The 20,421-nt window shown below is 45.4% G+C and overlaps 1 protein-coding gene across 1 annotated transcript; it reads left to right on the top strand.

The window, feature by feature from the left end:
* The first annotated feature begins 5,927 nt into the window (after positions 1–5,927).
* On the top strand, positions 5,928–18,496 carry LOC135391063 (lysosomal protective protein-like). The gene is made up of 11 exons (XM_064621154.1): positions 5,928–6,030; positions 6,556–6,734; positions 7,387–7,549; positions 10,425–10,682; positions 10,772–10,863; positions 11,015–11,108; positions 12,285–12,428; positions 14,369–14,502; positions 15,818–15,980; positions 16,399–16,491; positions 17,402–18,496. Exons 2-11 carry the CDS (start codon positions 6,565–6,567, stop codon positions 17,477–17,479), a joined length of 1,389 nt encoding a protein of 462 aa, XP_064477224.1. The 5' UTR covers positions 5,928–6,030; positions 6,556–6,564; the 3' UTR covers positions 17,480–18,496.
* Positions 18,497–20,421: the final 1,925 nt, after the last annotated feature.

Here is a 20,421-nt window from a genome sequence, read left to right as displayed (position 1 = left end):
GGGAATTTCACCGCCAGGTGGGATGCGCCACCCGATTGCTGCGGTAGAATGGATTAATGAATCGCTTCGCAGTGAGGACCGATGTCCTGGTGGCCGAAAACTTTAGAGGTGATTTTAGGGAAGAGCGTTGTTGGGCTGGATTTGGCTATGGACCAAGCAATGCTGCCCCGAATCATTGCAACGAACGGAAAGTCCCGAAGTTTTCGTCTGTCAATAAAACAGGACTGGGATCCCACATGTTTATAGCCAAGGAGGGGAACCCGAGACAGGGAAGAAGAGACAACCAATTCTCAAATTCTTTTTTTGAGAATTTGTTGTGTCGTCTCTTCTTCTCTGTCTCGGGTTCCCCTCCTTGATCATGCACCAGCTTGTCAGCGCTTTGTCTCTTCTATGTTTATAGCAGTCCTAACACGCCTTCGCTGAGCTAAACACGCAGCGCACCTGGCGCAGCTCTTTGGCTGCTTCACAAGTGTCCGGTTGTACTGCCTTCAGTTTTCTTCGTTCCCCAATCTTTTTTTTTTTCGTTTTGTGGTATTAAGTGGAAGTTAGCCTAGGCGAGCGGGCTCGCTTCTTCTGAATCCTATTGCTCAGTATACGGCTATATACTTACGGCATGTCAGCCTCCGTACTGTTTTTGTCGGCTTTGTGAAACGAATAAATCAAATAAGTTAAAGTATTTATGCTCAGTATTTAATGTATGTCTTACATTTATGAAGCGCACTTAAAAGGAGTGTCAAGACGGGCTAATTGGTGAGAGTCCTAATAGAGAGAGCTAATAGAGAGAGAAGAAGCAAGCATCGTGTCTGCTTCCGTTTTGCTTGTTTCCTCTATACCATGGACTCTGGCCAACATGTCTGTCTTGACACACCTTAGTAAGTTCATATCTTGTTCCCTGGACCCTTCGTTGTGTTCATCCCGCCTTCTTCGTCCTGCACTCTAAGAAAAAAAAAGAGTAGAATTTCCTACCCAAGCTGGTGGTGGTGATGGCGAGAGGGCTTGCCGTTGTCGGTCTCACAGAGGTGGGCAACGTCACGACTGACGCCCTGGGGGAATGTGCGTCCTGGGCCAACTTCTAATGGAACTGTGCCTACATATGCCTGAAAGCGTCTGAGGAAAACCCAGGAAAAACCCCAGACAGCACAGCCGGCACCGGGATTCGAACCCAGGTACCTCCCAGTCTCGACGCGACGTGACAAGCACGCTAACCACTGAGCCACGCGAGCTGGTCTACCAAAGCTATAGGTAGACCGCCAGTAGACCCCCAGGGCGCGCTTGGATTGGCCCGAAATGGTAGAAGTAGTACCCAAGCTGGTAGACCGGTTCTGGAATAGCAAGCCGACGTCTCGTTTGGCTGACCTTTCCCCTGTTTTTTTTCCTTTTCGTTTAATAAATATATCCCCCCTCCCCCCCCCCCCCTGGTAGACTGACAGTACTTCTACCATTTCGAGCCAATCCACGCGCGCCCTCTCCTCCTCGGGTATAAGCACTGGCGTCCCTTTCACTTTCTCCTCTCTCTCCCGTTTCCTCTAGGAAAAAGAAAAAAAAAGAAAAGAAAAAGGAGGTAAATTTACTACCCAAGCTGGTAGAACGACAGTTCCTACTCTGTAGTTTGTTTCTACTCTGCAGTTATACCCAAAAGGTAAAATTGGTTTCAGTAGAAATGCGTGTGTTTGTGTGTGTGGGGGGGGGGGGGGGGGAGGGGGGTGATATGTTTATTATATAAAAAAATAGGAGGGAAAGGCTAGCCTGCGCTACAGTGGCTTGCTATTCTCAGGAAAGAAAGCAAAAAAAGTGAAAGAAAGACAGACAAAAAGAAAAACAAACAAACAAAAAAGGTAAACAAACACGAAATTGATCATAGTTCACCCAGAAGGCCACAGACCCGCAGGAACTGAACAAGTGCCTTTGTCACCTGACTATGTTGTGTGTGTGTGGGGGGGGGGGATATGTTTATTAAGAAAAAAAGAAAGGAAAGGTTAGCCAGGCAAAGAGCCGGCTTGCTATTTCGAAGAAAAAGCAAAAAGGTGGGAAGGGGAAAACGAAAAAGAAAAGGAAGGAGAAAGAAAAAACAAAAAAGGGAATCAAAAAGAAAAAGGAAGGAAAAAAAAAGGAAAGAATGGGAATCGAAACAAAGGAAGGAAAGAAAAAAGAAAAACAGGGGAATCCAAAAAAAGGTAGGAAAGGAAAACAATAAGCAACAAAAAGAAAGGAAAAGGAAAGAGAGAGAGATAGAAAAAAAAAGAAACGAAACGAACGGAAAAGGAAAGAAAGAAAGAATAAGAGAATAAACGCTAGCACAACGTTACATGCGTTGTGTGGGGCCTAGCAGCGTAGCCAGGGAAAAGAAATGCATCAGAAATGTGGTTGCAAAACAGCTGTACCAAAGTTGGTAGAAAATTCTATCTTTTTTGTCTTAGAGTATCGAAATACGAAGTATCGAAATAAATCTTGACGAGCATTCCTCTTGACGAGTACGCATGACTCATCCAAATAATCCGAAGAATCCACATCCAATCCATGCCACATCCAAGTCCGGGTGTCGCAGCTCAAATTCACACTTCCATGATCTTGGGCGACCTTTGGAGTGGTAGAACTTGAAGTCGTCTTGGAGTTGGTGAGGTACAACACATCGATCAGTGTATAACTCGTGACAGAGCCACGTGAACAAACTTCTGGATGTGTGCCTTGCATCAAGTCGAAGACGATCTCGCTGAACATGCGATTTTTGTGTGAAATAGCATTAAACTAAACAAGAAGTTGATATCGCGCCGCTGACCAGCCCGACATCTACGTCCACCTTGCAGTTCAGAATGAACAGTTCGTCGTCCTATAACTGCAGAACGGAGCATAGCTCGCCGCATTCGACGACGCTCACCTTATGTAGAGGCGTGTCTTCGCGTTCACCAATTCTCGATCGTTACAATGACCCTTGAATGTGTCAACGAATTCGCTCGTGTACGAGGCTCGAATCGCCGCGACGTTGTGTGTGTGTCTACGTCACGACTGCGATGAAAGAGGCACACGGCTCCTAGCACGTGCCAGCTGCGCCAGGCGCTCTCGGAGAGCACTCTTGCACTCTCCCGGTGTCTCGACTTGTCTCTTTTCAATTCCAGAGGCCTCAACTTGCGCGCTACACCGTAAGCAAAACTTCCGTAATTTTACTGCACAAGTGACTGCGTACTCTGTTGCTGGCGTATGTGCCGTAACCTGCTTATTGCACAAAATTCTTTTGAAGTGCACACTGCACAGTTTCGGACTGGGCTCTCGCAGCTTCATGTCCCCTTTCGCTTTATGGGAGCTGTGCAGTCTGCACTTCAAAATATCTTTTTTTTTGTAAAAACTTCTTTACGACACATATGCCGGCAACAGAGTTAGCAGTCACTTGCGCGTAAAATTACGTTATTATTATTATTCTTTTTTTTTTTGTTACAGTGTACGAGCATCTCGCCGATCGCGATACTACTTTGCCTCGTGCATCTTCGGCATCTTTGAAATTTTCAAGTCGACGATTCAGCTTTCTCGTGCCCTACCTCGGTGTAAATTTAGATTTCTCTGCCGGTCGCCGAGTTACATTTTCATGTAGCACTCAAGTCCATAGATAACTTCCTCACACCTAGTGCGAAGAGAGATACGGAGAACAAAAAGAAGAAAAGAACGAACGTCAAAAGGCAAAGTACCCCTGGAAATGTACCCCTCTGCTTTCTCGGCGTACAGTTTCGACATTTCTGGGTTTTCCGAAGACTTTCCAGACGAATGTCGGCCCAGTTCCCCCAGAAGTCAGCCCAGGACGCATCCTAACCCCCCTGTCCCCCACTCCATCCTGCTGTCCTCTCTCCGTCTGTCCACGTCTGTACGCCGCTCGTAGCCACAGTTGTTTCGCGGCGCTAACCCGGAATTAAAAAAAAAAAAAGGTTTCGACATTTCGTTTTTGGCTGAGTACCCATGTGAATTGTTCACTTGTGGCGAAACTCCGAATTAAACTAACCAAAAAGTAATTAAGGTAACGTTTCACTGTGATTATGGCAACTCTACGTTTGTAACCGTTTTTCTCGGAATCATCACCATCACCATCATCATCATGGTTCCACGAAGTAAATTGAGTAAGTTGAGTGTTGAGTTGAGCTGAGTAAGTTGAGTAATTGAGTCAATAAGTAAATTAGTTTAGTAAGTAAATTGTAAGTAAATTAGTAACTGGTGCAGGTGATGCAGAGTGGCCGGCATCACACTAGAGAAATCAAAATCTCCGTCTTATTTTTCTTTGAAATCAATTAATCTGATAAACCTATAAACTACCACGACTTTGCCGGGACTTACATCCGCAGATTTTCCGTTTTTCAATCAATCAAACAATCAATCTGACCAAGTCCGAAGTAATGTTGAAGTTCCGTTGAATTCTGTGGTTTTACTAAATTACAATTTCAAAACGAATACTGCTAAGACGAAATAACGCAAAAGTCTACAACGCTGCGTTTCAAATCAGGCTGCAGCTGATGCAGCATAGCGTCACAAGCTCCGCACCGTGGAAATATTTCACTACATAAATTGCTGTCCACTGTAAGATAGAAAACCCAGCGAACCGTTGAGGAAATGTTAAGGTAATACCCTCAGGATAAGAGGCGCCGCTCTTCCCATAATATGTCCACTGTAAAGTCATTTCACGCTTTTCCTATCTCTCCTTTCGTCTGCGGCAGATACCCAAATCGATTGCTAGCCTAAAACAATATCGTACTATAAGAAATGATGTCAAGTGTTCGAATCGAAGACGGGCCTTTCTCATCACCGCCTGTGGGCGAGATGCCCCTTATGCTAGGCAGAGTAACCATCAATTTCCCGTGGCTATCTTGGGAAATCTCCGAGATGCAGTGAAGAAGAGAGCAACATATAGCGATATTCACTGCGACGCAGTGTTGTATACATAGCGGCGCTGGTAGAATAACGTCGCCACCGTATTCGCAACTTTTTTCAGTAGTGGAGTAGCGATTCCGCTACATTTTAAATTGGTAACGGATAAAGTATTTCCTCTACAAATATGGATAGTGGCTGACTCTTTCTCCATTACCAGTACCACTACTCTTCATGACATGGAAGATGTGGAACACGGAGAAAAAAAGCGAGAAAACGGCGAAGCACAATTTTTTTTCCTTGTTATTCCTAAATAGGTATTTGTAAATAAGTAAGACTGATGCGACAATATTCCTCAATTTCACTAACTGTCATCCCCTAAGCGCAACAACAACAACAGATAAATTAATGATGATGAATGGTGAAATTCGCCACATGAGGTGCTGCCCACTACCCCAAGGCACAACGGACAGGATGAGATGTGTCCTAATGACGAGATGGTCAACGACGTTGAATAGGGCCGATAGACAGCGGAGTTAGTGAGACAACATCAAAAGAACGCTAGACAAAAAACACAACACACACACAAACATGTCATGTATTTTCGTGCTCCTCTACACTGTTAAAACAGAACTTCACCGCATAGCACGCTCCTAGCCAACCCTCATTCCGAATGATATCATTCTGTGTGCCGATTTCTTTAAAATGGGAGGAGGCGGCCATTAGATTTTTTAAACACCATTTAATATCAGGAGCTACAATGCACAATATCATGCTCTCCCCTCAAGAGAACAGGACATAAATTAACATAGCAGGACATAATTAAATTAACAGTAGCAGTATAACAGGACGTAAGAGAATATTTGAAGCACAGACGGAGAATAATGCAAATTAATATTACGGCGAAAGGAAGCGTGTTCTGCAAAATAAGAAAACGGAAGCTAACTACCGGATCACTTTTGTGCCACATCGACCTTTATGGTCTCCAGTCCTCACGTTTACGTTCGCATCGTTTACTTTGCACCCGGTAGCACCCATATCGTCTTACACTGTCTGAAACGAGGTTATAGTCGGCCTTATCAAGCGCGATTACTGCGCATAAAGCTTTATAGTAAAGGTAGGCTGCCTCGAAAACTGCCTACAGAAGTCTCGCGGAATCGGAAGCACTTAGACACTGGATAACGGCAGGTGAGGGTGGCCTTTCTCTTTATAACGAACGATTGTATATTTAACTTGTTTTGAATGAAAATCTGTGCTGTTGTCAGCGTTCGTACTTAGAAACCAGAGACGCGGTTGTTTGTCGCTAGAGCCGTGTGTGCCTTTTGATGTTGATCTTTCACCCATGGAGGTCGCTTATGGGCGTTTCGAACGCTGAAAGTTGATGAAATGCATATGAAACTATCAAGATAACTGAGTTCGCATTTGCAAACATAGTAGTCGCCGGCTCAGGGAAGATATATCTACATGTTGACCGAAGGTTGTCCATTGTTAGACGGAAATGCTCGTGGTAATGATGCACTTCATCAGATAAAGTGCAGACTCTGCACGGAAGCTCGTCAACAAAAATTAAGTGCTCCTAACAGTTTGAATTCTATTTTGATTACCTCCTTCGTATACGAATTCGTACAAGCTTTGAAATGACTACGTGGCAGTGGACACCTTACCGTCTTTACCTGCCTTTACTTTACCTGTCGACCGATGGTTTTCTTCCAGGAATACATCATGAAGGTTCACTTGGGCGTGATTGTAGCATCGCTATTATTTTATGACTGCTCAAGTAAGAGCATAAAAGATGACGAAGTTACCCATCTACCCGGATTGGAGAAACAACCACAATTCAGACATTATTCCGGATATCTGAAGGCAGGATCCACACGCAAGCTACACTATTGGTGAGACCAATCAGAGTGTACGGTGAAAGGGGGATAGCTGCGTATCTGTCCGTTTTATTTTATTAGATTTGAGTCCTGACTTTCCATAATATGGCAAGGAAGCAAGCGAGCTGGTGACGACATACATCCACAACCAACCCTGACACTGAGGGACATAAAACAAACAACACGGCACAAATCTGAAATGCATGTGTTGTGTCGTTTGTTTTGTGGCCCTCAGTGTCAGGGTTGATTGTGGCGGCCTTTCTAGTTTCGAGTTTTGTGGGATTGCAAGTTTCTCCCCTTCTAAATTCCCCAATAATGCGACTGTATACTTTGGAAAAGATAAGTTAATCTATAGTTCTACAGTTCTACAGTATCTACAGTTAATCTATAAAATCACTTGCAAACCGTAAAATTGCCCGTACAAATTTTGTCGGTTCTTTTATTTCTAGACATTACGGTGCACATACAACGAACGATTAATAAAATAACTGACAGCGAGTGCCGTCAGTATTCGACAGCACTTAAGGAAGGTGTGCGTGCTGGTGTAAAGAGCGCTCAGCCCAGGGACATCACCTTGACTACCCCAGATAGTATCTGTTCAGCATGGCTGAATGACCTTCAACATATGTGCTATGGCTTTCAAATTCTGCACGCAATCGTTCCGCAGGTTTGTTGAAAGTCAAGACTATCCACAAGACGATCCTGTCGTGCTATGGTTAAACGGAGGACCAGGGTGCAGTTCCTTGGGGGGTATGCTCACTGAGCTGGGACCGTTCCGAATCGACAAAATGCGGCCTCAACTGCACCTTAACCCCTTCAGCTGGAATAAGGTATCTATCATCCTGTGCGCGTTAGTGTCTGATTTGAACTGTTACTTCAAGACTACAAAATAGCGGCCTATTTATTTATATTGCAAAACTTTACTGATGAGGACGCTTGATTGTAGGGACTTGAAGGGAAGGAATTGAAGGGACGCTCGCATGCTTTCCAGTCGATTTAGAAACTATGGTGTGCCATTTTATTCCGCGTGGACCACTTACCGAAAATTCCGAAAGTCCCACGCGAAATAATCGCTTAGCTTGACTGTTATTTGCCGGAATACACAACAAGAGCAGACGCCGGATGTTGAGACCATGCCGGCATATCCTCTCCAGAAAAAGGCGAAAACGTCATACGCTATATACCACCAATCAGAGCGCGGCCTCGAGAAAAGGGATGTTTCGGCAGAGCGGGCGTCTGGACGGCACCTTTCTTCTCTGAACGCCGCCCTCTCACTCCTCCTGTTAGGGAGTGACGTCACGCTGATGTCTTGTTGACGGAACCTCTGCAGATGAGGAGCACTGATCTTAAAAATACATTTATTCAACATCTAAGTATTCTTCGTACAAAAAACTTAGAGCCAAGTAGATTGCAGTACAGGGTGTTACCCTATAAAAGTCTATCCGTACCGCCATGCCGTGTTCGCCAATTACTCAATGCAGGTGGCACATTGTGCGATATTTATATAAATCTCATAAGGACATTTAATCTTGGTAAATTTCACAGTGATTGAGTGCGAAGTTATAACTCAAAACGTGCAATTCCCATAGTCAAAACAAACAAGATGGCGGCGTTGAGAAGAGCACTTGACATGCTGCTCCCCACACGACAACGTGTCGCATATCCTGCCAGCCGGATGGAACTGCAGTTTCCATTTCGCTTTCGTGTAACTGTCGTATTTTGCTCAGAAGTAAGCAACGTGAGGAACGAAAAATGCCGACGCATACTCAGCAGACGACACCCAAAAGGGATGTCGTCTGCTAACTGAGAGGCGCCATCTTGGCTGTTTTGACTACGGGAACCTCACGTTTTGCGCTATAACTTTGCGTTACGGTGCTCAATCACTTCAATATTTACCATGATGGAATGCCCTTATGAGTTTTATACGTAGGCAACACATTGTACCGCCTGCATTGAGTAATTGGCGAGCACGGCATGCCGGCGCGGGTAGACTTTTATAGGGTAACATCCTGTATTTTTCTTCATCATCATCATCATCACCAACAACAAGCAGATTGTCAGCCGATGCCGAACATAGTTATATCCGTTTGATGAATTTTCGGATGCGACTGTGCCTTTAAAGTGACTATCGCATCCGGAAACGTGTGTATGAGACCGATACGGTAATGTTGGCACCGCTTCACAGTCTGCTTGGCCGAGTTTCTCTTCCGAAAACAGCATACATATTAAATAAACGAGTTTTAAAGATTCGCACTCCCTCTGAAGCTAAGGAAGCCCCAGCGATAGTAACATCACGATGACGTAAGCCAGGCACACGAATGGGAGCGCAGCGCAGGCGATTGCCCCCGAGCTCATCTGCGTTCGCAATATACTAAGTGAAAAGCCCTCGGTAAATACGACGACTTTCGTGTGGGTTCTAATGCGAGCGTGTCGTGTGAGATTTGACGTTACGCCCGGCTGTACGAACATGTCCAACGCTAACCCAGGACTGATATCCACATGCCGATCACAGACTCTACGCGACATGCACACACCGTCCCACCCGCCTGCCGATCGCCAGAGGCCCTCCGGCCGCCCTGTGATTGAACTTGTCCCCGAGCGTTCCCTCATTGGCCTTGTGCGAGTGACGTTTTCTCCGATTTCCGGAAAGGGAATTCCGGAATACTCTCAACATGAGTCTTCTACTCTTGCCATGCAATGCATCAAATTGCACAGAAACTACTGCGTTTTTTCGCGTCGGATTCTCGGCGTGATAATCGAGGAGTAAAACGGCTCTACAGTTACGGAATCGACCGAAACGGACGCGACAATCCCTTTAAAGGCCCGCTAAGAAGAAGTCCCTATGATCTGCCGTTTGCAGCGGGACGGCGCCGCTCTGAGCAAGAACCGCACTTCATGGCCTTCACAACCCCTAGTTCCTTGAACCGGATCAGAAACTTAGAAGAAAATCTGCTACGTAAATATGCAAACCCTCGATGGCGAACATAGCAGCAGACTACCGAGTTTATTGCAGCTTAATGTCTACCGAAGTCAGATCATAAATGGTTTGCATCTGCCTTCATCTCTCGCTGCTTCATCTATCCGCCATGCTGGTCATTGGAGGTTCGGACTTGTTTTTTTCTCGAGTTATTTTCCCGAATTTCTGACGGCATGGAATGAACAGTGGTTGTGCAAGTCTACACAGCGTGGTCTTTGCTGTAGATAAGATTGGATTGGATTGGATTATAAAGTAATATGGAGATTGTGGCTGGAAGCCATTCGCAAACAACGTGAATGCTGTGTCTGAGCGTCGCTCTGTAACTGCCTTCGACTTGCGTACTCTGTTCGATATCTAGCATTCTTGCAGTCCAGTGTTTCTGGTATGTTCGGCAATGTGGCGTTATACCGCTGACCAATCCGAATCGTTATGTGTGAACCGTCGTCGACCGTCGTCGACGCATCGAACCGTGTCGTGATGCTATAACGACACTGGTGCTAAGGCTAACTCGACCGACGCGATGCACTTGTGGGCTTCGGTGGAGTAAGCTGCCTTGTCGAGTTAGAAGCATCGCATAATATGCACCAGCAGAATACACGAATCTCATCGTTTTTGTGCTGACAGCACGGAGACGGAATGAAACGAAGTCACATAACCCTAACATTCCTGGGAGCCTGTGCTCCGAGCTACTAAGTTATCGGTTACATCTTGACCATTACCACCACCAGGTTGCCAACGTCCTGTTCTTGGAATCACCTGCTGGAGTCGGATTCTCCTACGACCCTTCAAAGCCGATTGACTATGACTACAGAACAAGCGATGATCAGACAGCAGATGACAATTACCTGTCCATCATGGACTTCTTCCGCAAGTTCCCGAACTTTCTGGAAAACGAATTCTACGTCACGGGTGAAAGCTACGCCGGGGTCTACGTACCAATGCTTGCACAACGCATCCTTGATGGTGATAATGACATCAATTTAAAGGCAAGTCCTCTAAACGTTATATAGAAAATGCTGTCTCAGTTAGTTAGTACTTCGAAGTCCAATCGAATCCAATCCAATCCAATCTTCAGGGATACGCCATTGGAAATGGATACCTTGACGGGGAGAAGCTCGAGATTTCTAATCTCTACTTTGGCTACTATCATGGACTTTGGAGTTCACGGTAAGCAATGTTGCGTTACACTATTTGAAAAAAGGTCTCCGTCGCGGGCCACGTGGTTGCGAAACGATACTGTTATTGTCGAGCACTGCTGAAGTTCAGACGGCTAACTATCCATTTTTTTGCAGTGCTACTATTGTTTTTGTTATTTCAGCTTGTGGAGAAGCATGATAAAGCACTGTTGCAAAGAAGACGCCTTGACGGAGAAGTGCGATTTCTACATCGGCAGCATGTCATGTCTGAATGATGTGAGTTCAAAGAGAGTAGAGAGAGAGAGAGAGAGAGAGAGACGCGTTTTACAGACATGGCGTACCAATTTATTTAATTTTTTCTGGCATCATGAACAACTTTACGAGTGGCATGGCCGAGTAGGTTAAGGCGTCCCGCTCGTTCGTGGTAGCCAAGGGCGTGCCGAAAATTAGGAGGTGGTGGGTTCAAATCCAAATTTTAGAGAAAAATGCGATTTACACGTAGTGTGTAGATATGCATGTGCGATGAGGTGACCACTGTTGCGCGACGCAAAAAACGCGAGCGATTGCTAGGACGGAGCAACGTCCAAGATGGAGCTGCACAGAAGAGTGCAGGAGTGAGTGAATAGTATGTAAGTACACTCTTAAAAATGAACTTCACCGCATAGCACGCGCTTAGCCAGCCATAATCTCGAATGATATCGTTGTCTGCCCTGATTTGTTAAAAACAGGGGGTGTACGCCTTTTCTGTGACACTTATGCTGTTCATAATTGTCACAAAAAAGGCGTATGCCTCCCGTTTTCAACAAATCCGAGCAGATAACTATATCAGTCGAGATGATGGTTGGCTAGGACCGTGCTATGCGGTGAAGTTCATTTCTAAGAGTGTACGTGAGTGAGCCCGTAATATAGTGAGTAGTAGAGAGTGAGTGCATGTATATTCACAGCCCGTTTTTATTTGCATTAATCGCGATTAATTCTTCCTTGTAATGTCTTCTTCGGAAGAAAACATTTGATGGTCGATATATATTTTATTCGGTATTCGTTATATTCGATATACATGTTCAACATTTGTTGAATTCGGTATACCGGAAACGCCACGCTGGTTATACTTGATATACGGGGACATTTGTTGTATTCGGTATATTAGGAATTCGCGATATTCGATATCCATTATTTTTCATACACTGAAAATCCTGAAATTCGGCATATGCTATGTTCGCTATATTGAACATTCGATGTCCGTTGCATCCGGTATATTTGAAATTCGCCATGGTCGATATTCGTTATATTTGTTTATTGGCAAATGTTGGTCCCCATTTTCCATTGAACGCGAGAATAAACTGGAGTTCCGTAATCGTAGTAGAATAACGAATTATTTGATTTATATACTCTAGTTTTGTTTTGAACAATTCGGGTAAATTTATTACTAACTGAATTTGTTCTTTAATATAGGTTAGTTCAGCCTGGCGCAACCTGGCCGCACTGAACCCCTACAACATTTATGCGCCTTGTGAACGCAACGTCTCGGATCCTAAAATAGCGTACGTACACAACGTCCGGAACCTGTACATGCGGAAGGTCAGCCACTTCAGCGAGGTACGTTGATTGGACAATATCTCTCATGTAAAGGGGATCAAAAACTAGGGTTTTGAAGCGAGGTAGTTGGTATGTCATATTAGAGGTGTTGAACCCAACAAAAGGCACAAGGAACAGACAGACTACTTCAGATTCAGACAGCTCCTGAGCAACACGTTTACAAACCATCTCTAACTGCACGTGTTTTACGCACTCTTGCTAACGTTGCCGTCTTTATACATATACAGCAAAAGCCTCACCTGTCTCGATGTTTCCGTAATAACATTTACAAACAATGTGCTTTCGCATCTGTCAGTGGTGCGACGCCAAAGAAGGAATTCTCCTAGGGAGGGGCAGACTGTTACCATGGAAATGGACATCCCCTCGCACCTTTTCACTAAGTTTCAATTACTATGATGATGATGGTGGTGGCGGTGGTGGTAGGAGAAAAAGAAAGGAGATCTGAGCCCGCTCACCGCGGGAGAAGCTACTCCAGATCTAGTAGAGAGAGAGAGAGAGAGGGAGAGAGGGAAAAGAAGGGGTGGGGGAACGTTTAAAAAGACGAGAGCTCTGCTATGCTGTTATCGAATGTGATGAGTGCTGAAGTGATTACTAGCCACCGAGTACTTACATGCCTCGAGAGGAGGTCCACCAGGCCGTATAACTCAACTGCAAAAACGACATCTATCTGGACGTGATATAAAACATCTGTAAGTTGTGACACTTTCTGGTCCCTCGTTTGTGACAAGTGTTCCCATTAGTACGGGATATTTGTCTTCCCCTCCCCCTTCTCAAACTACCGAGTCTCCTCCGTTTTTTTTAGTATTTATTTCAACTAACTGCGGCTAAGTGGTCTGGGGTAGCCAGTCTGATTGTGTCGGGAATTAAATCCCCATTGTTTTCTTTTTCTATCACATCACATCACACATCTGTAATTGATAAAAAAAAACTCCCTGTATAAACAGGTTTGTAGCAATGAATAAGAGAGGTTAGTCCAGCGGTATCGTTGTCACTTCTTTGTACAGTGCGGGACAAAAGTCGGAACGCGCGAGCAGTATATTTTGTCCTCGGCGCGACACCGGCAATAGGTGGGCGGATGCGGGCTGCGGGGTGCGGGCACTCTGGTTCACTCCGTGACCACTCGCCGCTAGGGTGTCGCACCAAGGAGGAAATACAGTGCTCGCGCGTTCCGTAAACTTTTGTCCAGCAGCACTGTGCCTCTCTTCAGGTTCGCGCTGTACAAAGGACGGTCGTGCATGGAACGAACCGTCGAAGCAAGTCAGGTGATTTAATTAAGTAGGTAATTTATTTTAACATCCCCGTGTAATTTAATTTTAGGGATGTCACACCCTATATCTCCGCAAAGAAACACATTCCCTTCGATTCTTGTGTTTGCTGCCTTTCCGGGTACGTGCTATGAACTGCAGAGCAACCACAAATCTGTTAAATAAAAAAGATGGAGGAGGATAACGACCTTTTGTTCGTTGCCTCGACCCTGTATATAACCTAATGAAGTGACGCACTCTAAAAACAGAACTTCGAAGACTTTCCAGACGAATGTCGGCACAGTTCCCCCTGAAGTCGGCCCAGGACGCATACTAACCCCCTGTCCCCCACTCCTTCCTACTATCCTCTCTCCATCTGTCCACATCTGTACGTCGCTCATAGCAGGAGGTGCTTCGCGGTGCTAACACGGAATTAAAAAAATAATAAAAACAGAACTTCACCGCATAGCACGTTGTCCGCCAACCATTCCCAAGAATGGTAGGGTTATCGCTTGTGATTCGAAGAGAGAGGGGGTCGTACGCCCCCTCTCTATTCGAATCAGAAGGGATAACCCTACCATTCTTGGGAATGGTTGGCGGACAACGTGCTATGCGGTGAAGTTCTGTCTTTAGAGTGTATGTAAGGGAAGAAGCCCAGTGACGATGTGTTACTCGATGTATTTTGCTTTTGTTCAGGCACTGAAACCCAAAGTCTTCACTTCGCCGCCTTGTATCAACGACCGATCGCTCACTGAATACCTCAACCGGAAAGACGTGAAAGCGGCCCTTCATGTCGAAGAGTCGCCTCTCAAATGGGTTCTTTGCAGCAGGTGACTTCACTATTTATTATTTGGTCCGCGCCCTGGAACTACCGTTTTCACATTTTCGCGGCACTAGCCCAAATAGTTCTTATGCAGAACCCTGCGATCCGGGACATCCTGCAAAATCACTGATCTGATGTTGAAAGAACTTTTCCGCAGTACAGAAACCCAGCTCTTCACAAAGGCACTGTACTAGGGAAAGTAACGCCATCCTTTCCCTTCTCGCCGCGACCTCCTCGGAACAAAAATGGCGGTCGCAGCATGGGAAGGCACGCTACGGCCGCCATTAATGGTCCAAGCTCGCGGCGGCAAAGATCAGACAACAACAACAACAACAATAAATGATGACGATGAGATGGGGTGTTTCACCGGAAAGGTCAGAGGATGTCGGTACATATATACATACAATACATCCTGCTTCATTGCTGCGCATACGCTGCAGTGCGGGAGAAATACCTTGGCCATTATAGGAATTGCACGGTGGATGATGTCCTACATCCCACAGGCTCTTTCACGGAGAGACACCCCAAAATTCACAGCCTCGTCTGCTTTCTCCAGGAATCTGGGCTCGCTCAAAGGCTACGAGCACCGCTCAGACTTGTCACCAATTCTGGCAGTGACTGCACTAAATCTTAACTGTCGGTCGTCATCATTCCTTCATGTGTTATCACATCATCTCATCTCATCCTGGCTACACACACACCCACACACATAAATGGGATGATGATGTGGTGGGTCATTCTCCGCCGTTATGGCGGTACACTACCCCATTGCGTTTGTGGAAGGGATGGGAAAATGATGATGATGGAAAGGTGTCCTATTAGAGTTCGTCCATTAATCCAGTGCTGGAGAGGAACTCAGCAACAGCTCGTAGGCCTTGCATATCTGATGTGCGGGGTCCGACCATGGCCCGAGAATTTTGGCTAAGTCGAACTCGCGTTGATCGACGCGTTGGAGAGCAGTTTCCACGAGGGCGCGCTCGCGCTCGCACTGTCCGCAGACCAGGAGGACGAGGCTACACTCGTGACGCAGCCCACATAAGTGTAGCCAACAACGGCATGCCGGTTTTCGGCGGCACCATCACCACATTTTAATGCGACATTTTTCTTACGACAAGTTGCCATTTGACAATAACAGCAAATAAGTAATGACGATGTAGTGGGATGTTTCGCCGCCGAGGGGCAACCTGTCCCATTACTTGAGGGAGGAAGGCGGTGAATGACGATGAATGCCATTTGGCACTATGATACCGTGAGACTGATTTCTTCGATAACTGCATGCTAACTAGACAATTAATTATTGTCGTCACCGTGTTCATTTTCAGTGCCGTCCACTCCAACTACGCAGTGCAGTACAGTACCATGAGCGAAGTGGTGAAGAAGCTTGCGGACACAGGTCGCGTGAGGGCGCTCATCTACAATGGCGATTTCGACTCGGTTTGTGACTACCTTGGTGACCAGTGGTTTGTTGATTCGCTGGGGTACGAGGTAAGAAAAGTTACTATTATCGGTGTACGACGCGGCGTGAGACACACAGTAGCTATAAAGTACGAATGTATTAGATAAGATTAATAAAAGTCACTGCTGAATCAACGTTAGGTTTAGTAGTGAAAAGGTAACTAGGTGCGATCTCTAAACGACAGTAGCTAAATATTTAGGAATGAAGGGCCCTTTTGGCACTGGCAATGATTTCTTTGCGTTGCTCATCAGATTGCATGAAGCACGTGGGTAGTCCTGAACTCGTAGCATTTCGATACTGCGCCACGTTGTGCTGCATCCCAGATTGACCTCTCAAAATTAGTGAAATTTGTTGGAAGCGATCTATAACTCGTTGCCTAACACATGAGCAGTCGCCCTACGTTTGAAAAAGAAAAAAAAAAGAGAGAAAAAGAAAACGTTATTTCAGGCTACATCTGGTTATAACCAGTGGCTGGTTGACGGACAAGTGGCTGGATATCACAGAACCCACAAGGGAAACTTGACTTTCCTGACGGTAAAAGTGAGTTTTGCTGTTTCTTGTTCAGTTGCTTGCTTGTTAACTGATTTTTTGAATAGAGACGAATAGAGAAGAATAGTCATTCTAGTTGATGAGGGACGTCAAAATACGAGGTACCACGATACGAGACAAAAAAAAAAAAAAACTTACGTGATCCCGGCGCATGTCGAAGAACCCTAGAGTCTTTATTAAAGAATTGTTATAATTAATACGATTTATATGTTATTAATTAAACATCAATCGAGGAACATAGCACTGTGGCGTCGCTCATGGCGCTGTCCGCACGTTATCCTGCGCTCGTGGCGCTATGAATGGAACTACTATAAGTATTATTTTGTTATCTGTGTGCGCCTACATGTGTAACTGTAAAAACACTCTCTGTAACTCTGTAACTGTAAAAACACCAGGTAGACAATCAAGAAATGCATATTTTGAGGGCGTTTCTAAATGATACGTTGGGTCACCAAATTATTTAGTCATCGCAATTTAATCTAATTGCTGTCAACACCCCCAATTAAATTTTGAACGATGATACCATGGAGTGTCTCCCCGCTGACCGGTGTTGCGGTACCTATCAAATGTTGGGACTCTAAACATTTCGAAATAAAAATAATACCACCACAGCCCTCAAAGGTGATGTGGCTCGTGGCGCACTCCAACAACCAACACCAACGAAGGTTTGCTCTTGAGCGAACCTTGATTGGTGTTCCATTGAGTTGAATCCAATCAGACACATTTATGTGTCAGATATGTCTATATAGTTCCCTTCATTACTTGTTCGTAATTTCCAAGCATCTATTCAGTATCCGTTAAAAAGTGAAAGGTCGGATAGCCGTCAAGTAATAATACTTAAAACATAATTTGTTCCCAGTGTCCCCGTTAAATTACTTTCTCATTGTGTTTCTTTTTGAAGGGTGCTGGCCATATGGTACCAGAGGACAAGCCGAAGGAGGCCCTGCAGATGATCACACGCTTCCTTAGGAATTACTAGCCACTTTGAGTACACTAACGCTCTAGTAGCATGAACCTCTCCGCATAAGAGAAGCGACAGGAGTGCAATCCATTACTTCAACAGCCGTTTAACTTTAGCCTGTCCAGTACGGGCACCGCGGACCCTTACCTACGATCGTGTTCTCTGTATGATCCGTGTAGACATCGTATATATGCGATTTCCTCTGTTGTAAAGGACTGGACAAAACATTACGGAACACACTCCGGCGCATTCCTTCAGAACAGTGAAATGATAGCAGCGAATGGGACCATGCTGACTTGCAGACATGTGCCTAGGTAATCCAGTCACCTGTTTGCAAGTCCGCACGGTACCATTCCCTGCTGTCGTGACTCTCTGAGAAAGGAATGTGCCGGAACGTGTTCCATAAACTTTTGTCCAGCACTGTACCACCTAAATATCTATGAGTGGTATTTGCAATGCATCCCCAAGACGACAACTTTATTTGAATGCTGATGACGATTGGGGAATTTCATCGTCTGTGGCGGTAATGCGGTGGAATGGAATAATAGTTACCTCACAATGAGGGCCGAAGTCCTAAGGTGTCCAAGAACTTTACAAGTGCTTTTAGAGCACAGCGTATACGTGAGCTAGATTTGGCCATGGACCAAGCAATGTTGCCCCGAATCACTGCGACAAATAGAAAGTCCCGAAGTTTTCATCTGTGCACAAAACAGGACTGAGATCCCATATGTTTATCGCAGTGCTAACACGACCTCCCTGCAGTGCACCTGCCTCAGATGTTGCGCTGCTTCACAAGTCTCTGGTTGTGTTGCCTCTTTCTTCGTACTCTATCTTCTTCTTATTTTTTGTGGTCCTAAGTGGAAGTTAGCCTAGGCGAGCTGGCTTGCTGCTCCTGAGTCGTATTGCTCAGTATGCCTATATACGCACGGCATGTCAGCCTCCTTACTGTTTTTTTGTTCCGCAGACTACACTGCCGGCATTGAGAAACAAGACACAATAAATGAATAAAATAAATAAAAGTATTTATGCTCAGCATTTAATGTGTGGTCTTACATGTATGAAGCGCCCGTAAAATGAGTCCATGGTATAGAAGAATCAATCATGGTGGTTGCTTCTGTTTTGTTTGCTACCTCTATAATGGACTCTGGTCAACATGGCTGTCTTGACACGCCTTAGTAAGTTCATCTCTTGTTCTCTGGGCCCTTCGTTGTGTTCACCCCGCCTTCTTCCACCTGGATAGGAGCAGTGTTGTACCCGTTACCGAAATCTGGTACCGAAATATCGATATCCATACTTCTAAATAACGGAGTGTCGCAACCGTTACTAAAAAAAGTAGCGCGATACTTTAGCCGATACTTCTGGTGGAGATACGAAGATGATGCATCATAGAAATCACTCTTACGTGAACACCGCATAGCAAATTAGGAGAAGGCAGTATTTATTATATAGCCTATAGACCCTTGCGGTTGTTTTGGTGTACCCAAACAAAAATAAAGTTATTATTATTATTATTATCATCATTATGTAGCTCGGTCATGTTGCTTGACTTTTATCAATAGCTGGTTTTCAAAGTCGTCTTCTGTGAGCCTAGCAGGCCGTGGTTTCTCCGGCAGCTGACAGAGGCCAATATGACAAATTGTTAATGTCTGGCCCACACATACCGTGGAGTCTAATGACCAACAAACCTGTCCGAAGTTAACAATACCACAGTATGTGTGAGCATGACTCCGCGCGACACGGCAGCTTAGCCGTGGAATGCAGAGCGCACTGTCAAAGACTTGACCTCCGTTCGTTGACCTCAACTCTTCTGTTGAGCGCAGCGTGGTTATTTCCTCCAGGTTCGAAGAAAAAAGTGAACATGCGTTTGGTATAATTCGTGTTACAGAGCACGTAGGAGTGTCCACAGGCTTCTTGTTGAGCGCTACGCAGACCAGTGACAATGAATGATAGTTAGAGATATGGTCGGTGAAAAAAGGGTGGGGCACTAAAAAGTATCGGTAACGATAAGGAGATCGCGTTACCATACATTTTTGACCTGAAATACTTTTCTGATACCGATTTAAAAAAGTATCGTGATCCACATACCGATACCGAAAAAAGTATCGGTTACTGTAACGGCGTTACGCACAACACTGAATAGGAACGTTCTGTCATGGCGCCCTCCTTCGCCGGAGGCTTCCACCGTCATACACGAAGCGCTACTAAGCAGCATCTCCCCTATTCCTCAGAAGGAAAGAGAAGGTCACTTGTTTATATCACCCCCCGTCTACCACGTAAAACGTTAAGTGCACACACGCTGCAAAGAACCAAGTAATGTTTCCAGTTTCGTCAATCCATCATGATATCGTTTATGGAGGGTAAATCTTGAACGGCCGGCTTGGCCCTCCAAGGCTTCGAGAGTGTGCAAAATGGTGCGGCACAAAATGCGTACGACCTTTCCTTTATCGTCTTTCCTCTGGGGAAAACCTTACGTGTAACATTACAGTACCTTTTTTTTTATTTTTCTGGGGAAAAACTCATATCTTTACGGACAACTATACGTGTCGGCGGTGCGAGGAATGGAGTGCCGAGGATCGATCATTTCATGGAATCATACACGGCAAGCAGAGAGCGATAATATGGGAAGTGCTATATGTGGTGGCTGCAGCGCAATCTGGCCGGTCGTTGTCGATATGCCAGCCTCAATCCAAACGTGTCGAGCTCGGAGTCAAAGAAGGCGTCCTCGCTTGGGGGTATTTCTGGGTTGAAATCGCCGGCGTGCGCAGCAACAACTTCATTTTGAGACGATAAATGGGAAGCTCGGTCGCCAGGGGCGATACGCTACCCCATCGCTGGTGGTGATGTGGGGAATGAAATGATGAGCCCCGTCACAATAAGGACCGAAGTCCTATGGTGTCCAAAAAGGTCAAGAGAGCTTTGAGGGCAAAGCGTTGGTGTTGCTGGGTTTGGCCAGGGACCAA

This window comes from Ornithodoros turicata, chromosome 4 (genome assembly GCF_037126465.1).
Source record: "Ornithodoros turicata isolate Travis chromosome 4, ASM3712646v1, whole genome shotgun sequence".
NCBI classification, from domain to species: Eukaryota; Metazoa; Arthropoda; class Arachnida; order Ixodida; family Argasidae; genus Ornithodoros; species Ornithodoros turicata.
This window is presented reverse-complemented; position numbering and strand designations above follow the sequence as displayed.